Raw genomic sequence first — 18,356 nt, forward strand, 5'->3', positions numbered from 1 at the left:
TTGTGTCTGAGGCAGGAAACATAGCCTTATATGGTGTTTTTGGGTTGGCAATTATGCTAATCTCCTCTCGCGTGCACGAGCAGCTGGATACGAACAGGTGGAATTTACGCAGCTCATTTACACACTTTTCATGAAGATAGGAGAGTTTGTTGAATCTGACGTGGCATGTTCGTACGAACCCTGTGTACGAACAAAAGTAAAAGAAATTTAGGATAAGAATATGAACATGTTCTTGCATGAGGCCCATTGTCCCTATAAGTAGAAAAAAAACTCTTTGGCTGTGGAGTGATTAAGGTTCTCCTGGAGGAGTGAGCTGAATATCTTTCTGAAGGCGTTCCCTAAAAACCCTCAATATACATTTGGTCTACCAGGTGGTGATCATTTGACAGCTCAGCTCTTCTCTTCACCCAAGTGTTGAGAACATACAGCTGCAGATCAGATGACATGACTACAAAGTCAATCACTGATCTACAACCTAGTTTGGAGAGGCCATTCCTTCCAATCACACTGTTGTTACCCACATGAGCTTGAAGTCCACCAGCAGAATAAAAGAGCCCCCAGAGGGTGCACCTTACAGCACCCCCACTAAAAACTCCAAGAAGGCGGGGTACTTCCAATACTTGTTTGGCAGGTAGGCACAAACAACTGTCAGAGCTTGTCCCTCCAGCCAATGGCACAGGGAAGCTACCCTCTATCTACTGAGGAAAACTACAACACAAAGGCACCAAGCTCACTGCCTGTCACCAAAGGTAAGTCCAAGGTAGAATAATGTGCACCCCCTCTCAAGATTGGTTCTGGAGCCCTTGCTGTGCATCAAGGTGAACCTAACTATAGTCGGTACCTCTCAACCTCACACATAGGCTCAGGTTCCCTCCCTACAAGAGCAAGCTTTGGTAGGCCATGGTCAGAGCGCCACGGTCCCTGCCTTTGGCTACTGCCCATGATATCATGCACCCAACTCACTGAACGGGCATTCTGGACTGTAATTCCCCATTGGGATCAATATAGTATTATCAATCAATCAATCAATCAATCAATCAATCAATCAATCAATCAWYMAWYMATCAATCAATCAACATGGCCTCTCCTGCAGGTGGTGGGTCCACTGGATGGCAAACCCAAACTCTTCCTCAAAAACTTTTCATCAGACTACAGTGGTAATGTCAAAGTGTTTGTATGGTTTAATCTATTCACCTCTGTTATTTAATGCAACATTAAACTGTTCTAAATGAATCACTCTCTTAAGCTACAGTTCACTAAAATGTTTATTTTGTGATCTTCTGATATGCAGTTGGTCTACAGAAGTGACCTTGAGATGAGAGAGCTGTTAGCAAATTAAACAAAGTGATATTAGTTATAGCTGAGTTTATTGCTAATGAAAGGGGCAGATGTTTTGCACAGGCACCAGAGTTTTGTTGCTAATACTGCTTTTCACTTTTTATATAAGCATTTCAAAAGTTGATAAGAAACTTTCCTTTTTCAGCACTTAGACAACAAGAGGCTGCACTAATTAAATCACTGATTAAGAGAACAAAACACATTGATTTTAATGGTAATTAGGTGGAATATTGACTTCATGAGTTATATGTTGGTATTATTTAGGTTTCTCATTTCTAGTCAAGACTAGTTCCCTGTCCAGGGTACCAGTCTCTCCCACATGTACTTTTAGGAAAAGGCACCAGCTTCCCTGTGAACTGGAAGATAGAAAAAGTGAGTAATATGAAAAAATACTATATTGATTAATTTCTGGTCAACGATGTGTATATTCTGTATATTCTGAGAAAATTGAATCTATATCTTTTTATACAATAGCATGGAAATGAATTATGCTAAAATACATCAAAATAGTCTATCACAGTGTGACAGTGAGCATTTACAACATAGGTAGAACATGTCATCTTCTGTTCACATGGATCCAACATAAATTGAGTTTTTGAAAGTCTACACTTAGGAAAGTGTTCAATTTCTCACTAAATGTGGGTCTGCTGAGGTTTAAAAATAAAAAATAATATATTTTCAAAATTTTTTTTTCAAAATATCCAGAGTTGTATGGACATGGCTTAAGTGGAAAATATATAGTCGTTAACATTTGCTAGTTTATTCTTCATCATACGATATGTTCAGTTTTAAAGCGTTTACCTCTTAACAAAAAGGCACTTAACTGCTTGACTAGAACTCTGTTTGTTGCAGTGTAAAAGAAACAGATTGTCTTGTTTAAACTGTGTGCACAACAGGACAGAGAGGAATCAGTAAATCATCTCAAACCAGTTCTGGGGTACCTACATACTGTACAGCAGAAACTCAGCTGCATATTGATGTCACATCTGTTTAAGGCATGACATCACCAACAGAGTATTGGTCATCTTTATCTTGAAGGATTCATTATACAAACCCATGCTGCAGGAACCACAATTTGTGTACAATTGTATTTWAAAAAATGTCAAATTTTGGACAGAGCATTATCCATTTGATAAGATATCTTGAAATAATTGGCTTGTTCAGTTGTTAAAAAACTGAATGGAACTTTGTTTTCTATCTATAGAAAGATTTGCTAAATAAAAAATAAAGTTTCTTATCAGCACATAGGAAGTCAGGTTTGATAAGAACTGAGGTAAAAGATACATCAGGTAATCAGTTTATACTAAAGGTAAAATAACATTTTCGTATCTTACATATGATTAATATCCTTAGAGCTGCAGCTCCAAGGAAACAAGATGTAATAGGTGATAAATCTTGCAAACGTACGTATGTTAAAAATAGAACAGGTGATTGTCATTAAAAAAATACATTTATCTGGGATAAGTGCTAGTTACAGTCATGATGGAAGTAATGGTATATTTACTGAAAGCAAGTGAGCCTGTTTTGGTCTGAACATGTGATGGAGACAATTGCTTCAGTTCTCCTCATAAATGAGCAACCAGTTGAGTGTGTGATGGCTCGTGCTTTTGAACAGACTTGCCTGACACAGACATCAATGAGGTCGTTTCTCAAAGGCTGAGGACAAGCAATAATTAATCTTCTTTGACATCATCATTCTCTGTGTCACCTAGCAACTGTCCACCTGCATTTACAATTCCACAATAGGAGCCTCTCATGGACGGTCCAGAAGTAGGGAGCTCTCCGTGGTTACAAAACAAATGTCTCCATGTTGGAACTGACTCCATCTACATGTTCTCATGTAAAAACATTTAATGATTTTTTAAAAATTTGGGTCAAAAGAGGCACTGAAAAAACAACGATTAAATGTCCTACCACTGCACAGTACACTTTGTGAAAAGATAGGGAGGAAACAGGTTACCAATTGTGTGTTTGCTTTTCATTCTGTGTTCACAAATCCATCTGCTGAGGAGAAAATGAAAGCAAAAGCAGGCTTTGAATAACTTTCATTAAATGTAGATAGGCTCTATTAGCTTCACCAATCACATAACCAGGCAAAAAGGCAAGCAATATGATTCTCTGAAAAGAAAAAAAAATCCACCTCGAAAACACAAAAGCGTGTTCACCGATGGACTCTGGCAAATACTGCATTGCTGAAAGAGTCAGCTTGTATGACAGCTCAGTCTAACTAGTATTTTCTGCCTCAGTAACAGTCAAGATTAGGCTGTCAAATGAATAATACTGTATTTTAGTGTCCACATTATATTACAGCCTGCAGTCTCACACGCACGCACGCACGCACACATACACACACACACACACACACACACACNACACACACACACACACACACACACACACAGATTCATGCATTCAAGCCAAGAGGCAGCCATCTGCTGCAGTAAAAAGTCAAAAATGCCTGTAAGATCAACAGCTAAAAATTGAAAATGGCAGCATGTTCAGGTAAAAAACAGTGACAGAGTTCCTCATCATGTTTACTACTGCAAAATTGAGGAATAATAGGCTGTCATATGGTGACACATCAGCCTTTGTTAAAGAAATAACTTTGCTCTTCGCCTGGCGCTCTGATGCTCTGCCTCATGGACAAATTGTCCATTTGGCATGAGAAAGGTCTAAATGGAACTGTGTCTTCGCGATGTTGCTCTGCCAAAGCACAAAGAACACCACTGCAGATAGGAATCCAATTATCCAAGGCAAATAATGAATGTCTCATTTAAGATGTGCGGCTGTTGCAACYGTAATGGCGGTGTCACAGTTTTCCCTGAAGCCGGTCTCTATCAAGTGCATCATCTTCTGTTCAACGCTAACTCATATACAGCCATACGCCACAAGTTGTCAAGCTGCACAGATCATAATAAATCTTTTAAGGGCTCGGAAAACATGGCTCCAAAGTTAAAGTATTTACTCACATGTAGCGTAGGTGTGGATTCTGAGCAAACGCTCGAGCCTGGATCACCCTCAGGTTACAATTCATGATGGTCCTGAAATGAAGAAAGAGAAAGAAAAGATCAAATTGAGCAAAAAAAAAAATTACTAATAAAGACAGTTTTTACTCCAAATGTTGCCAAATACAACTACATGCACACAGGTTCATTATATTATAAGCATGCAAACTGCACAAGGGCTGTTTTATTTTTTCTTTCGGTGTGCTTTCCTTATCGTGACCCTCATTATTCTTGCATTACTCATCCACAATTTGGATTTCTCTTCTTACTTTGGCTCATTTTAAGGATWTTCAAAAGGTTCGTTTTTCTTTGCCTTTTTCCCTGCTTTATTCTTCATCTTTAATTTGAACAGGATGATAAAATGAACTCATGTCAAGTGAACACTTATTTAGTACTTCTCTGTTTAAAGATATTAGACAGACTTTTACCAGCCAAGGCAATGCAGTATTACAAGAGCTGTTATCTGTCTTTTGTAGGTTTTTTTCTGCTCTAGCTGCATGTGCATGTACACCCTGCAGAGCTTAGGGCCAAATAAAGAAAGTCACTTTGATGCACTGTTTGATGCAACATTTGTGAACTTGTGTGCCTTCTTATTGCAAACTGCAACTCCTTCTTTGGGAAGCAGACTGCCTCATTCTGCTAACTTGTGTGGAGAGAAATAATAGTGAAATTAAACTAATCCTCATTCTGCTAGAGATCCAACGGAATCCCCACAAGGACTCCTGCAATTCCCATTGCCGCAGTCTGGGAGCCGCTGCTCCGAGTTACAATTGTAATGACTTCTAATCTTGTAATCACAGATGCCTCTTTCCAAAGAAGTCCTTGACATCCTCATTGTGCCGCTCTTAATGCACTGAGCTGCTTCCATCCAGATGCTGTAGGCAATTACCTTCTAAAGATCAAATCATGGCTTTGTTGTGTTTGAAACATAATGTCACACAACAGTTCCTAATGTCATTGAAAAGATTTTTGTGAAGAAGTTCTGCATTACAAAAACAATAACTGAGGTTGCAGGTGGATAATACATATTTTATTAAAAGCAGCCAACACCAGTTCAGTGTTTGTGCAAAAACTTAGAAAAAATCTTGTAAAGCTTCAGTAGTTAAAATAATAAGTGCACAAAGCTGTTTTCAATTCTAAAAGTGTTTGTTTTTTTATGATAAAAGAATGATTAAACAAAAGCAGAAATCTTTGAATGAAGGCTCCGTTTTTTATTCTTTAATTAGATTAAAAAACACAACACAAATATACAGTAAGAGAGATGTGAGGTGATGTCATACAATACTGTGAATATCTGATTTACCTGTCTTTTACGATGTAAAGTATGTTTTTATATCCATATGTCATAAATATTTTGGCTGAGAGTTTTATGTTAATATAGATACCTACAGACAGTCCACCAGCATTACCTTCATAGATAAATGCAAACAGTCAGCTGTATTGAGATGATGCTATAACAGACTTTTGTCAGTATTGCACTGTTAGCATTTTAACTGTCTTTGATGCTTGAGAGGTGAACTTGAATATAAAGCACAGAATCAATAACAATCGTGTTAGGTTTGTGGTACATTGAGCATAATCTGTCTTATTTGATATAACGGAGAGGAAAAATGCTGAGCTTCACGTTCTGGAGATGTGCTGATTTTTGAAGAACTACTTTTCTATCATTTTGGTCAAATAAAGACGATGAGGAGGAGGTCAAATGTAAAAAAAAAACGAGGTGACAGGAAGTCTCTCCTCACTTATCCCCTTCTTACTGCTTCCATACCCAACTAAACCAGCATCACAACAGACTCGACTYCAAGGCAAGGGAGGAGACGGCATCCCCCTGACAAGACAGCGGTAATGAGAAAAATGCTAATTTAGTGGTGGAGATATTGCACTTGGCCTCCCTGATGATGGATCAGGGGAGAGGCCATCTCTGACTTTAGAGGGCAWCAGAGAATATGGTTCTCTGCAAGTAAAAAAAAAAAAGCACAGAGAAAAGGGGAAAGTAACTGAAAACCATTTATGTGATTGTGTGTTGGTGAAGCAGCAGCACATTTTTTTAAGAAGTGACCAGATGAGTGGTAAAAACACATAATGTTACARCAGGGACCCTCTGATTCCGTTCGGCCCACTCCTTTTTAGCATTGTTAATGTTTGATCTGCGACTTGTGCTACTGTGACACACCCATCCAACATCAAACAAAGTTGAGTCAGGCCAAGAGACTTTTTCAGTCGAAGAAGTTTCAGGTAAGCTCAACCGTATAAACAGTACATTTGCATAGTGGATCAATCAGTTTATCAGCAACAACTGAAACTGGTTGTTCACATTTCCCTGATATATCATGGGAGGACTGTGACCAGTTATACAACAGAATCTAAGCAGCCATGTTCCAAAAGGATGGCCCAACACAGTAGATCAACATCATCAGGCCAGGACTCTGCAGTTTACACTCATCTGCACTGTCACTCTTTCAGGAATGAAAGTGTTCTCATCCTTGAAAGGGAGGAATGTTGGTTTGAGAGGAGAAAGGGAAGACATTTTTGTGAAGAGACACTGCCCGTCACAAAACAGGGGTGAAGGCCTCCGTGTCCAATTGCCCCCTTATATAATAATGTTATTGTGAGTATGACTCAGCACTCTGTGTACAGCAAGCATCCATCAGAGCACTAGTGGTCCTTTGTCAGGCTGAAGGTTCTCCTATGCATGTACATAAACAGTTTTGGATGTTACAGACAAACTGGTTGATCCTCCATGGGCTGGTACTGACGGGCAGACAGTGAAATAAACCTAAGTGCCTCGTTTGGCTGAAGGKATGGGTCCACTGATGAACACATCCATGTTGAGATTCTAAATTGCATTCAGCAACYGCATGAAATCCTTCTTCAGAATTTCTCACTGTCTTTTCATATCATCATCACCTCCTGTATGACAAGCATCTTCAGAGCTGGAYACTCAGATGTGAATTCCAGAATCATCTCTGAGAGATCARACACTTTATGAGCAAAACTCAGAACTTTGACTTTTTTCTTGATCCAGAAGCATCTGATCTCATTCATCATTTTATCTGTGACAATCAACATTTATTGATTATTGAAAGTTTCTCTTCAGACTTGTTTWGGCTTTGGACTGAACCTGGTCTCAGGTCCTTCTCTGAGATCAAAGAATTAATTTTGTTCTGACTCATCAGTTTCATCCAGTGGTGTAAATCTATTTTGAAGAAAGACTTCTCTATCTTCACGTCTCTCACYGTTACCAGTTGTTCTAAATCCAGCCTGCCACTGCATTATTCTCCATACCGGTGCAGAAAAAGTATTTCTCTGTAATTCTGGCCATTCGCTGTCATCCAAGTGTTGAATGCTTCACAAAAGATTTTTTGAAGAGAGTTCCATAAAGTTTGACTCTCAGAAAAATCTCCTCTTCATGTTGATTTCTCCTGTCAGCCTTCTCACCCATTTGCATGTGTGTTGAGTCCTCCAAAGCATTCATCTTTTTTCACACAATGAATCTTGAGCTCCAGCACCATCACTTTTTGGAGAAGCTCACACAAACCTTCAAATTTTCTTTGGAAAAGAAATGAGGCATCTCAAAGCTCTTTCTCAGCAGTTGATGTTTCAAAAATATTTTCAGGTTCTACAACAGCAGCCAAAAATAAAATCCAGTGTTCTCTGCTTATTCAAGATCATCTATCACATTGGGGTCACCAAATTTGTAGAGATAGCATCATTCAAAAATAGAAGTCTGAATAATAGGTATATACAGCACAGGCCCCAGCGTAAGGCCTTGAGCCGTTATCAGGAAAGCTCAAACAAAGCACGGCAGGCTGAATCTAAGAAGAAACTCTCTGCACAACTCAAAACTTYTAAAACACTTCTTTCACTCCTATWATGATGATCTGACCACCCCTGGAGTTGTTACCTTTTACRTCAGATGTTAACATAAYCAACTTTGTTYATATTACAGGCAGATAACACACACCAACTCACAGTCTCTGTTTTAAACATATGGCTCCAATTATTAGAAAGTATACAAATACCAAACTGAATCCAACAATCATGATCATTTACAAAATGTCTTTCAACCCTTTGGTTTCTCTGCAGTAAACAGGTATTTTAAAACAGGGATTAGCAGGGATAAGGTTTCCAATAACATTTTCAAGACCTGCACTGCAATTCAAAAAAAAAATAATGAAAGTGTCTCTCCCCTCTACACACACACACACACACACACACACACACACACACACACACACACACACACACACACACACACACACACAGAGCCACCTTCAACACAGGATGAGAACATCCACACTCACAATCTCTGTAGTCCGGTGTACAGCTCCATATCGACGTCTCTCAGAGTCTGCAGTCCCGTCCAGTTCTCTATGTGTCTGTAAACAGCAAGAAAAAAAAAAGAAGAGGAAAGTAAATGAGACATTTCTGTTCATCCAAGGAGAAAGGAAAATAAACCAGGAGACATGGCAAGAGAAAAACTCGGGTTTTTAGGTCCCAAGTTGCAAATTAACTGGCTGTGTGTTKTCAGAAGTTTTTTGAATCCATATTAATTCAAACTGCAATAATTGGAGCAGTTCTGACAGAGCGCTCTCTGCTGCCCTCTGATAGATTTAATTGCCAAGAGACAGCTTCTGAGGCCTAATCTGTGTAAGGGGAAGTGTGAGTGAGGACAAACCAAGTAAACACTTCAGATGGCTTCACTTCTCCTAACACTGTCACTCGCTGTGGCAAAACCTATTGTGTGTGGAAGGGTACAATAAACAAATCTGATGCCTTTAAATGTTCAAACTATCATTTGAAGCCCATGCAAAGTGCAAAACACATGAGCTGAGCATGAACAATCAGCAAGATAAAAAAATAAATAGATAAAATAAAAAAACTGCAACCTAAAATTCATACACCTCTTCAGAGTAAATACATTTCAACATATCCCTATCTGTTTAAGTGCATATGGGTGCATTAGCCTTAAGCTTGGTGGTGGGTGATCAGATAGCAAATTCTGTTTTATGACAACAGCAGGAAAATAATATTCCTCCAAGTGTTTAGTTTTTTCATTTTTTCCAGAACCTATGTTCTTCTGTGTTTGTTGGATTTTAGACATCTGGTGTAAAATGATGAAGCAGCATCTGAGACATCAGTTCACATCATCATTGTTTGAACAATGCGCTTCGAGGTGTGTCACCTGCTTTCTGAGCAAAAAATAATGTGTGCTAAATACAACCACCAGGCATGACTTTACGCTGAAATGATTGTTGTTTTAAAGGAGATGTATCATGCTAGTAACCCTTAATTTTCACATGTAAAATCATTCAGTTGCAGTCTACATAAAGTGGAACATAAAGCAACATAAAGTGTTTTCTCTTCATTTCTTTGAGTGTTCCTGAAAGCCAACAATTTGCACTTTGACCTTATTATTGTATCATGTTTTTGATCTGAGTTCATTTTACAGAATGAAATGTCTGAATGMGTGCTCATCCAAGACTGGTGATTCCATACTTTTTTGCCAGGTGTTGTATCTAGCGGCACAAACTACAACCAACGGAAGTTATTCAATCATAATCAAAAGTCTTATTTTTCTATACTATATCAAGCAAGCCAAAATAAAGTAGTTAAMAATTAAGCTGGTAGAGTGGTGTCCAATCTGGTTTCTGGTTGTCTACATTTGGTTTTAGATTAGACAGGTCCAAAACTGCAGAATGACCTGTCATTAGAAAGTCAAGATTGACAAATATGTAGCATGTACAGCTACATTAAACAGCCACAAATTATGTTAGTGGCACCATAAGATGAAAACGATGTGCAATGTATCAGTGCAGGAACATTTTGCAATTTAATTTGTTTATTCCTTGTATTACTGCCCCATTTTATCCATATCCAGATGCCCACAAGCACCCAGATAAAATCATTTCATGAAATCAAATTATTCTCATCTCATCTTTTCAGTCAAGTGAAACTGTATTATAATAAACACACAAAACCTTTTTTTTTTAATTTCCATAAAATAAAATACTAAAAATTAAAAAAAAAAAAAAACAAGAACCCGTGGTTTATGGTCACAATGGCAACCTTTTGACTCGCTACACTTCTTTTTCAAGGTTCATGTTTGATTTCATGACCATTTCCACACTTTTTTTGTTTTTATTTGGTTCCCATTTTATGATTTTCTCCTGGAGTGACTCGTTCTCATGTTGTCTCCTAACATCACACTAGTTTGTTGTCAAACATAAGGGGAATAATGACAAAGTTCTTAACAGTGAATATGTTCAAATCATTGAATCAGTTGTTTCTGCTCACAGTGATGAAATAAACAGAGCAGAAAAATAATCATAGAGGTGCTTCCGTGGATCCATTTATATTCTTTCATCTGGAGAAAACCAGACTACAACTGCCTTAGTGTAATTATTATCTATATGAAAAGAATCAAAGTAAAGCTAAGTTATAAACACAAGGGTAAAAATATTAACCATTTGAATCAATGGAAATAATAATAATCAAAGGAGGCGTTACATAAGACAGCTGACAGTGTCACACTTGTTTATTTCTGGAAACAGTCACACAGACAGTCGTACGGTCACTGCGGGGGCGCTAATAGCTGACCCGGCAGTGCAAATGAAATAAAATGGTGTGGCAGCTAGAACGGCCTCACACTGTCAGTCACTCTGCTGCTGCTGAACCCAGAGCAGCCTATTCTGAGTCACTAATGCGACCTGCAAGCAAAAAAGGCCGACACCCTCAGGAGGATTAGCTTGTTGACAGTGCTGCTGCTGCTGCTGCTGCTGCTGCTGCTGCTGCTGCTGCAGCTGCTGCTGCAGCTGCTGCTGCTGCTGCTGCTGCTGCTGCTGCTGCCGTGTTGCTGAAGGAGGTTGGGCTCAGAGGAAGACTGTGTCCCAGAACTTGGACTTTCATGTCTCAGAGCCTGGGATCATTTCACAAACACTCTTCATACGGAAGAAATATACTTCACACTGTTTTTTTTACTGGCAGAAAAAACTTTTTTCTTATCGCCCACTGCAGAAAGGCAAAGGTAGATAGATTTTTTGCTACATTGTGGTGACCCAGTGCTCAAGCCTGGTCCTCGTGGGTAAAGATGCTGATTTTGGGTGAGGGGTTAGGTTTAGGTCCAAGGTCTGAATTGAGTTTAGGCTAGATTTATGGTCAGGTGTGTACAGGGGTGGTTGGGTTTAGGGTAAAGTGTTATGATTAGGCTATAGAAATCACCAGAAAATGAATAGAAGTCAATGCAAGGTCCCCACAGCGATAGAAAACCAACTTAACTGTGTATGTGTCTGTTAAAAGGCCCCACAAACTACAGAACAGATTTTAATGAAACTTCAGGAATAACCAATGGATGTACTTACTGTAACTGATTGATGTAATATTGAYAATCTAGAATGGCCACGTGACCTTAGAAAACAGAAAAATGTAATAAATTTAACAGATGTGCAAAAATTTATTGTGGTTTTTAGCTGAAATTCATCCACATGTCAAATGTTTCTCCTCCCTAAAGATCTTTACTCAAAACTGTAATTGTTGGTGTCAAACGTGTTTGTTAGCAAAACCTTTTGAACCATTGGACCGATAACAGACAGATAACAAACTTTTTGAGTCAATTCAATACAAGYTGACTCCGTCTTCATTTTCAACCACATATCTGTAGTCAGCTCATGCAGRCAGCATCGGTAGAGAAACCCAGACATGCTTCTGTCCAGGGGATCCAACTAACCACCAGGTGGTGATCATTTCACAGCTCTGCTCCTCTCTTCATCAGAGTTTCCAAGACACAGGGACACAGGTCAGTCATCACTAAAGCGGGAAAAATAGCCGTATACCAAGTACACTCATAGATCACATATGTTTGAACATTATTGTTGATGTAATGCTGCGTTCACACCGAACGCGATTTCAGCTTCAAAATCGCAGCCACCGCTGAAGTTGGTCGCTTGTGCACTTTGAGGTCAGACGCARGWCAGCTCTTRAAGCGCTGCACGGCAACAGCCTCCCCGCCCCTCCCTCCTCTGTCRGGYTCTGTTTAATGTCGGACGAGGAAGTTGCTTTGCTTTATTTACAGAGAGCAAGAGCATGTCACGTTCATCAGATAATTAATTCATAATTAATTCACCAGATAATTCAGAGNCAGCTAAAGAGCTCCTCTCCATCTGTTTCAGGTTAGTGGACATCATTCAGTAAACTGTCCCGTCAGGAAATATGTCGCTACGTCACACAGTGGAGTCTCTCTGATTGGTTGATGTGGCGCATCGAGCTGCAAAAGTTCAGATTTTCTAACTTCAGCGATTTGCGCCTCAGCGCGTCGAATGCTCAGATCGTTCAAATTGTTCAAATCGCGCTGCTCTAATCACGCTTGAGGCGCCGCAGCACTTCCCGACGTTGCTTGAAGTGCATCCACCATAGACTTTGCATGTAAATCTGCTGCTCCTGACGCTGAAATCGCGTTCGTTGTGAACATTAGTTATGGACACAGCCCATGCTCAACTCAACCCAACTTTATTTGTATAGTACATTTAAATGTGCTTTACATACAGTATTACTAATAAGAAAAAGACAAAATGCAAGACCATAAGATCAATAAAAACAAATATGTATAAAAAATGAACCACAAAAATGAAAAAGTCAACTCATGCTGAACAGAACTCCGATAACAGAACACCGTCTGGGTTCAGATCAGTGAAGCAATTCCTCCCAATCACTCCCTTCCAGATAAATCTATCATCACCCACATGGGAACTGAAGTCACTCAGCTGCTTGAACCATCAGCCTCAGGATTACAAGACCACAGCATTGACCACCAAGCTACAGCTACCCCCATACTATCAGCTTTATAAAACACTAAATAACAAATTGATTTCAACTGCTCAATAGTTTGGTTAATTTCAAACTTGGCAAAACATTTTTATTGAAAACGACAATTTCAACTCAGTCTCATCCTCTGAACAGTTTACTTGAAATAAATACTGTATTAGACCAAACCCCTTTCTTTACTGTAATAGCAACCAGTGCTGTATGGACGCCAATCTATCTTTGTGCAGAACTCGACAACATGTTTTCTCAGCATGATCTGAGACTGAGCCAGACCTTTTTTTCATTTTTTATGTTTTTTTTTTCCTTTCCTTTTCTTTTTTTCTTTTTATTTTTTTGGCTTTTTCTGTCTTAAATGTTTTCTGGGTTTGACATCTGGGGATTCGGGGGGGGGGGGGGGTGATCACAGTTTTTTTTTTTCTTGGTCTTGAGGCTTTTTCTGAAAAATTGTGTGACCAAACACACCCCACAGGTGAGTTTCCTGCCAGTAAACCTGCTGTTACTGCCATCATATCTCACACCGGGATTAATCAGTAAACAGGATGTTTTCCATCATCCACTGTAAAGTGTTGGTGTTTACCCACCATAAGTGTCTGCTCTAGTTTTCTTTAGTATAAGAAAAGAGAGAGAGAGAGACACAGTAAAGAGACATTCTAAAAGACACAATTCTTTTAACTCTGAATATTTCTCTTTTTCAGAGTTCCGATCCACTCTATTGTAACAATATAACTGTTTTCAGACTCAAATTCAATTTTTTTTATCACTTGATTGAGTAAAACTTGGGCAGCACTGTGATTTTATGTGCACACAAACATGCTAATAAATCAGTCAGTTTTACAAACACTACTGTCAAATCTAAGGTAGTATTAAATGAGTTTTCCTGAAAACAGATTGTGTTTTTTGATGTTTTACAAAATGAATTCAAACAATAACTCTGTTCATTTATTATATATTATAAATATTTGAGTATTATGCTCATTTGAAGATTTTTTTTAACTTGTATACTTGAGAAAATGAAAAAGGGAATAAAGTCTGAGATTACAGATGTAAAATACTAAAAGCAGATTACATATTTTTTGAGTCAGCACAGTCTTGAATTTTTCATGTAAGAACTTTTAAATGTTTCACACTCTCTAAAGCTTATGAAAACTGCAGATTTTGATGTGTTTTTTTTTTATTCTTGAGCTCACCTTAACAACTTGCACAAACAAAAAGAGAATATAGAAAAAAAAGATATATACTGTGACAAATGTTCCTCTCATCACATAGGTATGAAGATTTAGTGTCAGGTTTATAAAAGTGAAGATAATATTGAAAGTTTGGCTCAAATGAAGGAAAAGAAACTAAAGATAAATAAAGGTTTCGTTCAAAATAAATCTTCAGGATGGCCTGCAGCAGGGATAATAAATATCATTACTTTTCCTGCCGTCTTGCAGACTGATGCATTCTATTTAAACACAGGAAAGGCTGTTTAAATTAAGACTGATGAAGGTTTGTGAAACATGAAGGCAAAGTATGAGAAGCAACAATCCTGCTGTTAAACAAGCTAACGAGCACATCAGAACGTTCTCGTTACAAGACTGAACCAGTTGATTATTTAATTACAAGTTAACTTGAAGCATTCAAACATGTTAACTGTTTTTGACTGAAATTTTAAAAACAGACACTTTGCAGCAGCAGTGTTATAAACCACAAAACAATCAGCTTGCATCAATCAGTTCAACAAACATTTATTTGAGCTGTAACATCTTTTCAATTACTTATTAAATAATAGGTTATAAAAGCAGGCAATTATTTATTTATCTATTTAGTTTTTACATGCAGCATAGCTTTATGCCCTGTGATGCAATTTTGCACTATCCTTATTTTCATCAAGCTGCTGTCAACAAACAGCCCTGAGGAAGCAGGCAACACCTCCCCGTGGAGCGGATCATATTGTCTGCTCCGAAGTCCCGATTGTCTGCGGCATGCTGAATATGCATGTGGATTAGACTGCTGTGAAAAGATGGGTATGAATAACAAAGATGCTGTGATGATACAGGAGCATTCAATCTCTGTCTTGTTATCCCCACATCCTCTGAGGACGAACAAAGAAAAGTGTTAAAAAACAAACCAAAAAAAGGGTACAAAATTGTCAAAATTTCTTGAAAAGTGATGGATAAGCTGTTTTTCGTCACATTCCAGTCTGTCAAATCCACACAGGCTGATCAACAATGATCGAAAAATAAAATTTTGCTTTCTCTAAATGTATATTCCACTGAAATATAAGGAAATAAAACATTTGGGGAAAATACTTTTTTTTGACAACATGATTAAAAAACAGTCTTCCTGTCTTTTGTCTGCCTCTTTTTTTATCTGCCTTGAAATGATTTGTTCTCTGCACAGTAACTTACGATCCTGTTTTCTTAAAGTGCTCTCTAAATAAATTTCCTGTGACACGAGCGCATTAATAACTGCTGCACAAAGGAAATGATACTATCAGAACAAACTGCTYGGGCGGATCCACCAGCTTCCTCTCTGGCACCCAAGCCCCAGAAATTACAGCCATCTTCCATCTGCTTTAGAAAATGGCCTCCAACGAAGTACAATCTGAACTGTGTGGCGGGGTAGTTCGGCGCTCGAGGAGAAACACCCCGGAACCAAACAGTAACAGATTCCATCTCAGCGACAGCCATCTGTCGCCACRAAGAGGCCCAGGGTGAATCATTGAACCTCTACCTGTCCAATTGTCCACAGACTGAAGCCGAGCATCAGAAAACTATGACCGAGACCAACAAAAATATTTCATTTTCTGACATAAGCACAACTAATTACACGACAGAGAACAAAGTGAAAAGAAGAGATGAAGGCTTGTTCACAAAATAAAAACTCTAAAGCTGAAAAAACGCAGCTGATGTTTGAAGGTTTATTAACAAAACAATCAATAACAAATCTGAGCTARCGGAAGAGTAATGAAGATGATAACTTCAATTTTAAAAGTTCTATTTTGTTATTCAGTTAATGCACATTTTCTGTGAGTTTGTCTATTTGTTTCCACACAAAACCTTACTTTCTTGTCTTTGATCTGAAATAAAGAAATATTGCAACCTTGAAGGGATAGTTTGGATCTTTTGAAATGGGTTTCTATAAAAAGGGTTATGAACATAATGGTTTTTCACTTGTTATTAATAGCTCTTTGAATGATCCCAATTTGGAGAAACAGAATTTAAGTTTGGCTGGACTTTTGAGCTGTCAGCTGGTCAAAATGGAGCAAAGATAAAATCTAAATGAATGAATGCCTGCATACAGTGAAAATTATATAAAAGGATTTATCCTCAAACTATACACAAAGAGGATAAATCAGTGTATGTCTCAAAATGTACTATATTTATTCTATATTGTTTGAATCTTACAGCATGCTTTTGGGAATCACTGGCCTAATGAGTCAGTTGTGSGAGCTGTTAGAATGTTGTTGCACAATGAATTTTGCTCACAGTTTAGGAAGTAAGACTGGTTGCAACAGAACCCTTTAAAAAATAGCCACAGTCCCATTAATCAACCTGAAAGGATGTCAATGATTCACTCTTAAACAGACTGATCAAAAAAATCGCTTCCTTAATGGACACACAAATAAACATGCGGATTTATTTGTCGGGAATCCTTCAAAAATATGCCAAAATAAAAAAAAAGCCATAATGGCAAAATAACGTGGTTGGATCATTTGATTTCAAACCACATTCATCCCACACAATCAGCTCAAGTCGATTGACGGGGCTTAAGTTTCAGCTTTTTACCTCATGTCTATTAAATCAAGCGGAAGAAAAAAATCAGTCTGTGTTAAAGAAACTTGTTCAAGAAAATTCTGGAAGTTTTGTAATAGTTTGCTGGAACAGCAACAGAGCTTCAGGCTATTATAAAGCAGTTTAAGTTTGTTTCAGCTCATAACAAACACTGAGCGTTGAACCAAGTGTGGCTCTGTCGGTGAAGACAAAAAGACCCATAAACACAGAAAAAAATAGCCATAAAATAAAATATTGCTAACAAAAACAATAACAAAACAGTTTCCATCTTTGTATAATTATGTTTCAAGCTGCGGTGGTTTGGTAATCGTGTGGATCAGTTGGTTTATAGGTGAGAAAATAAAGAAATGAGATAAAAATCTGCRTACAGCTCAATCAACAGGAAACAATGCTATAGGCTCTATCATGCTGTGCATCTGTCTCACTTTCTCTGCTGCTGCCGACTTTGAAATCAGAAGATTACTGAGGTATTTTCCCAGCTAAATGTGGTAGCCAGGGTGAGAAAACTGGGTCTGAGGTGAAAGCATTCAGCCTTTCTCCAGGACAACAGCCTGAACCTGCCAGCTGGTAGCACAAAAGGAAAAGAAAAAATGAATAAGAAAGAAAGACTGACTTTTTAAACTGAGTCCTGAGCTGAGTCACAGTGAAAATACTTTTGAAATTTGCCATCGCAGTGCTGGACTTTATATATTGTACAAAGCAACAGCTTTAAAAAGCTGCAAGATGCTTGTGAACATCCATAATTGTGTGCAGGCTCCTACTTTTTATTCGRTTTCACCACTTAACCTCATATATACAGTCATTTACCTCCTTTGGCTGCTCTCTTCTGCAGGGGCCACAACAGATCAAAAGATTAGACAAACACTTTATGAAGAAAACCTGGACTCAAACCTGCAGCATTGACCACTGATCCACTGCACCTTAAGCACCACATAGTGAATATTCCTATAAATAATTGCCTTTGTTTTTTTTTTTTTTTGTTGTTTTTTTTAGAACTTCATTTTCTTCTCTCTGTAAATCGTATTTAATATATCAAAAGTTTTAAAAAGAACTAGTTGTAAAGTTAGACATTACTTGATAAAGATTTACTTTAACAAGAGTGAAAAAATAATGTAGGCTGTTTAGTTTTCATGGATTAAAAAATATATTGTCACATGAACATTGTCAGGTTATTTACACGGCAAAGCTTTGGGCAAATGACACATATTGGCTACTTTGACGTGAGCTTCATTAAGCTTGAACATTATTCWTGGACAATGACGATCGACCCTTTTATATAAAATCGGAGCGCGTTGACAGGGAAGAGAATGTAGAAATGACTCCACCTGAAACTGAAAATGATGATGGAAAACAGCAGAGCTGCTTCAGGTAAAACTCACCTCAGATTAAGACTTTTAGCTAACCCAATATATATATA

The 18,356-nt window shown here is 38.1% G+C and overlaps 1 protein-coding gene across 1 annotated transcript in view; it reads right to left on the minus strand.

Moving 5' to 3' along the window:
* ntrk3b (neurotrophic tyrosine kinase, receptor, type 3b) overlaps window positions 1–18,356 on the minus strand; it is a gene marked incomplete at its 5' end in the record, with an annotated part of 265,513 nt that overhangs the window by 198,584 nt on the left and 48,573 nt on the right. The window contains 2 exon segments of the mRNA XM_014015557.1: window positions 4,308–4,379; window positions 8,648–8,722. Coding sequence (XP_013871011.1) covers window positions 4,308–4,379; window positions 8,648–8,722 — 147 coding nt within the window.

Source organism: Austrofundulus limnaeus, unplaced genomic scaffold (genome assembly GCF_001266775.1).
Source record: "Austrofundulus limnaeus strain Quisiro unplaced genomic scaffold, Austrofundulus_limnaeus-1.0 Scaffold131, whole genome shotgun sequence".
In the NCBI taxonomy this organism is placed as follows: Eukaryota; Metazoa; Chordata; class Actinopteri; order Cyprinodontiformes; family Rivulidae; genus Austrofundulus; species Austrofundulus limnaeus.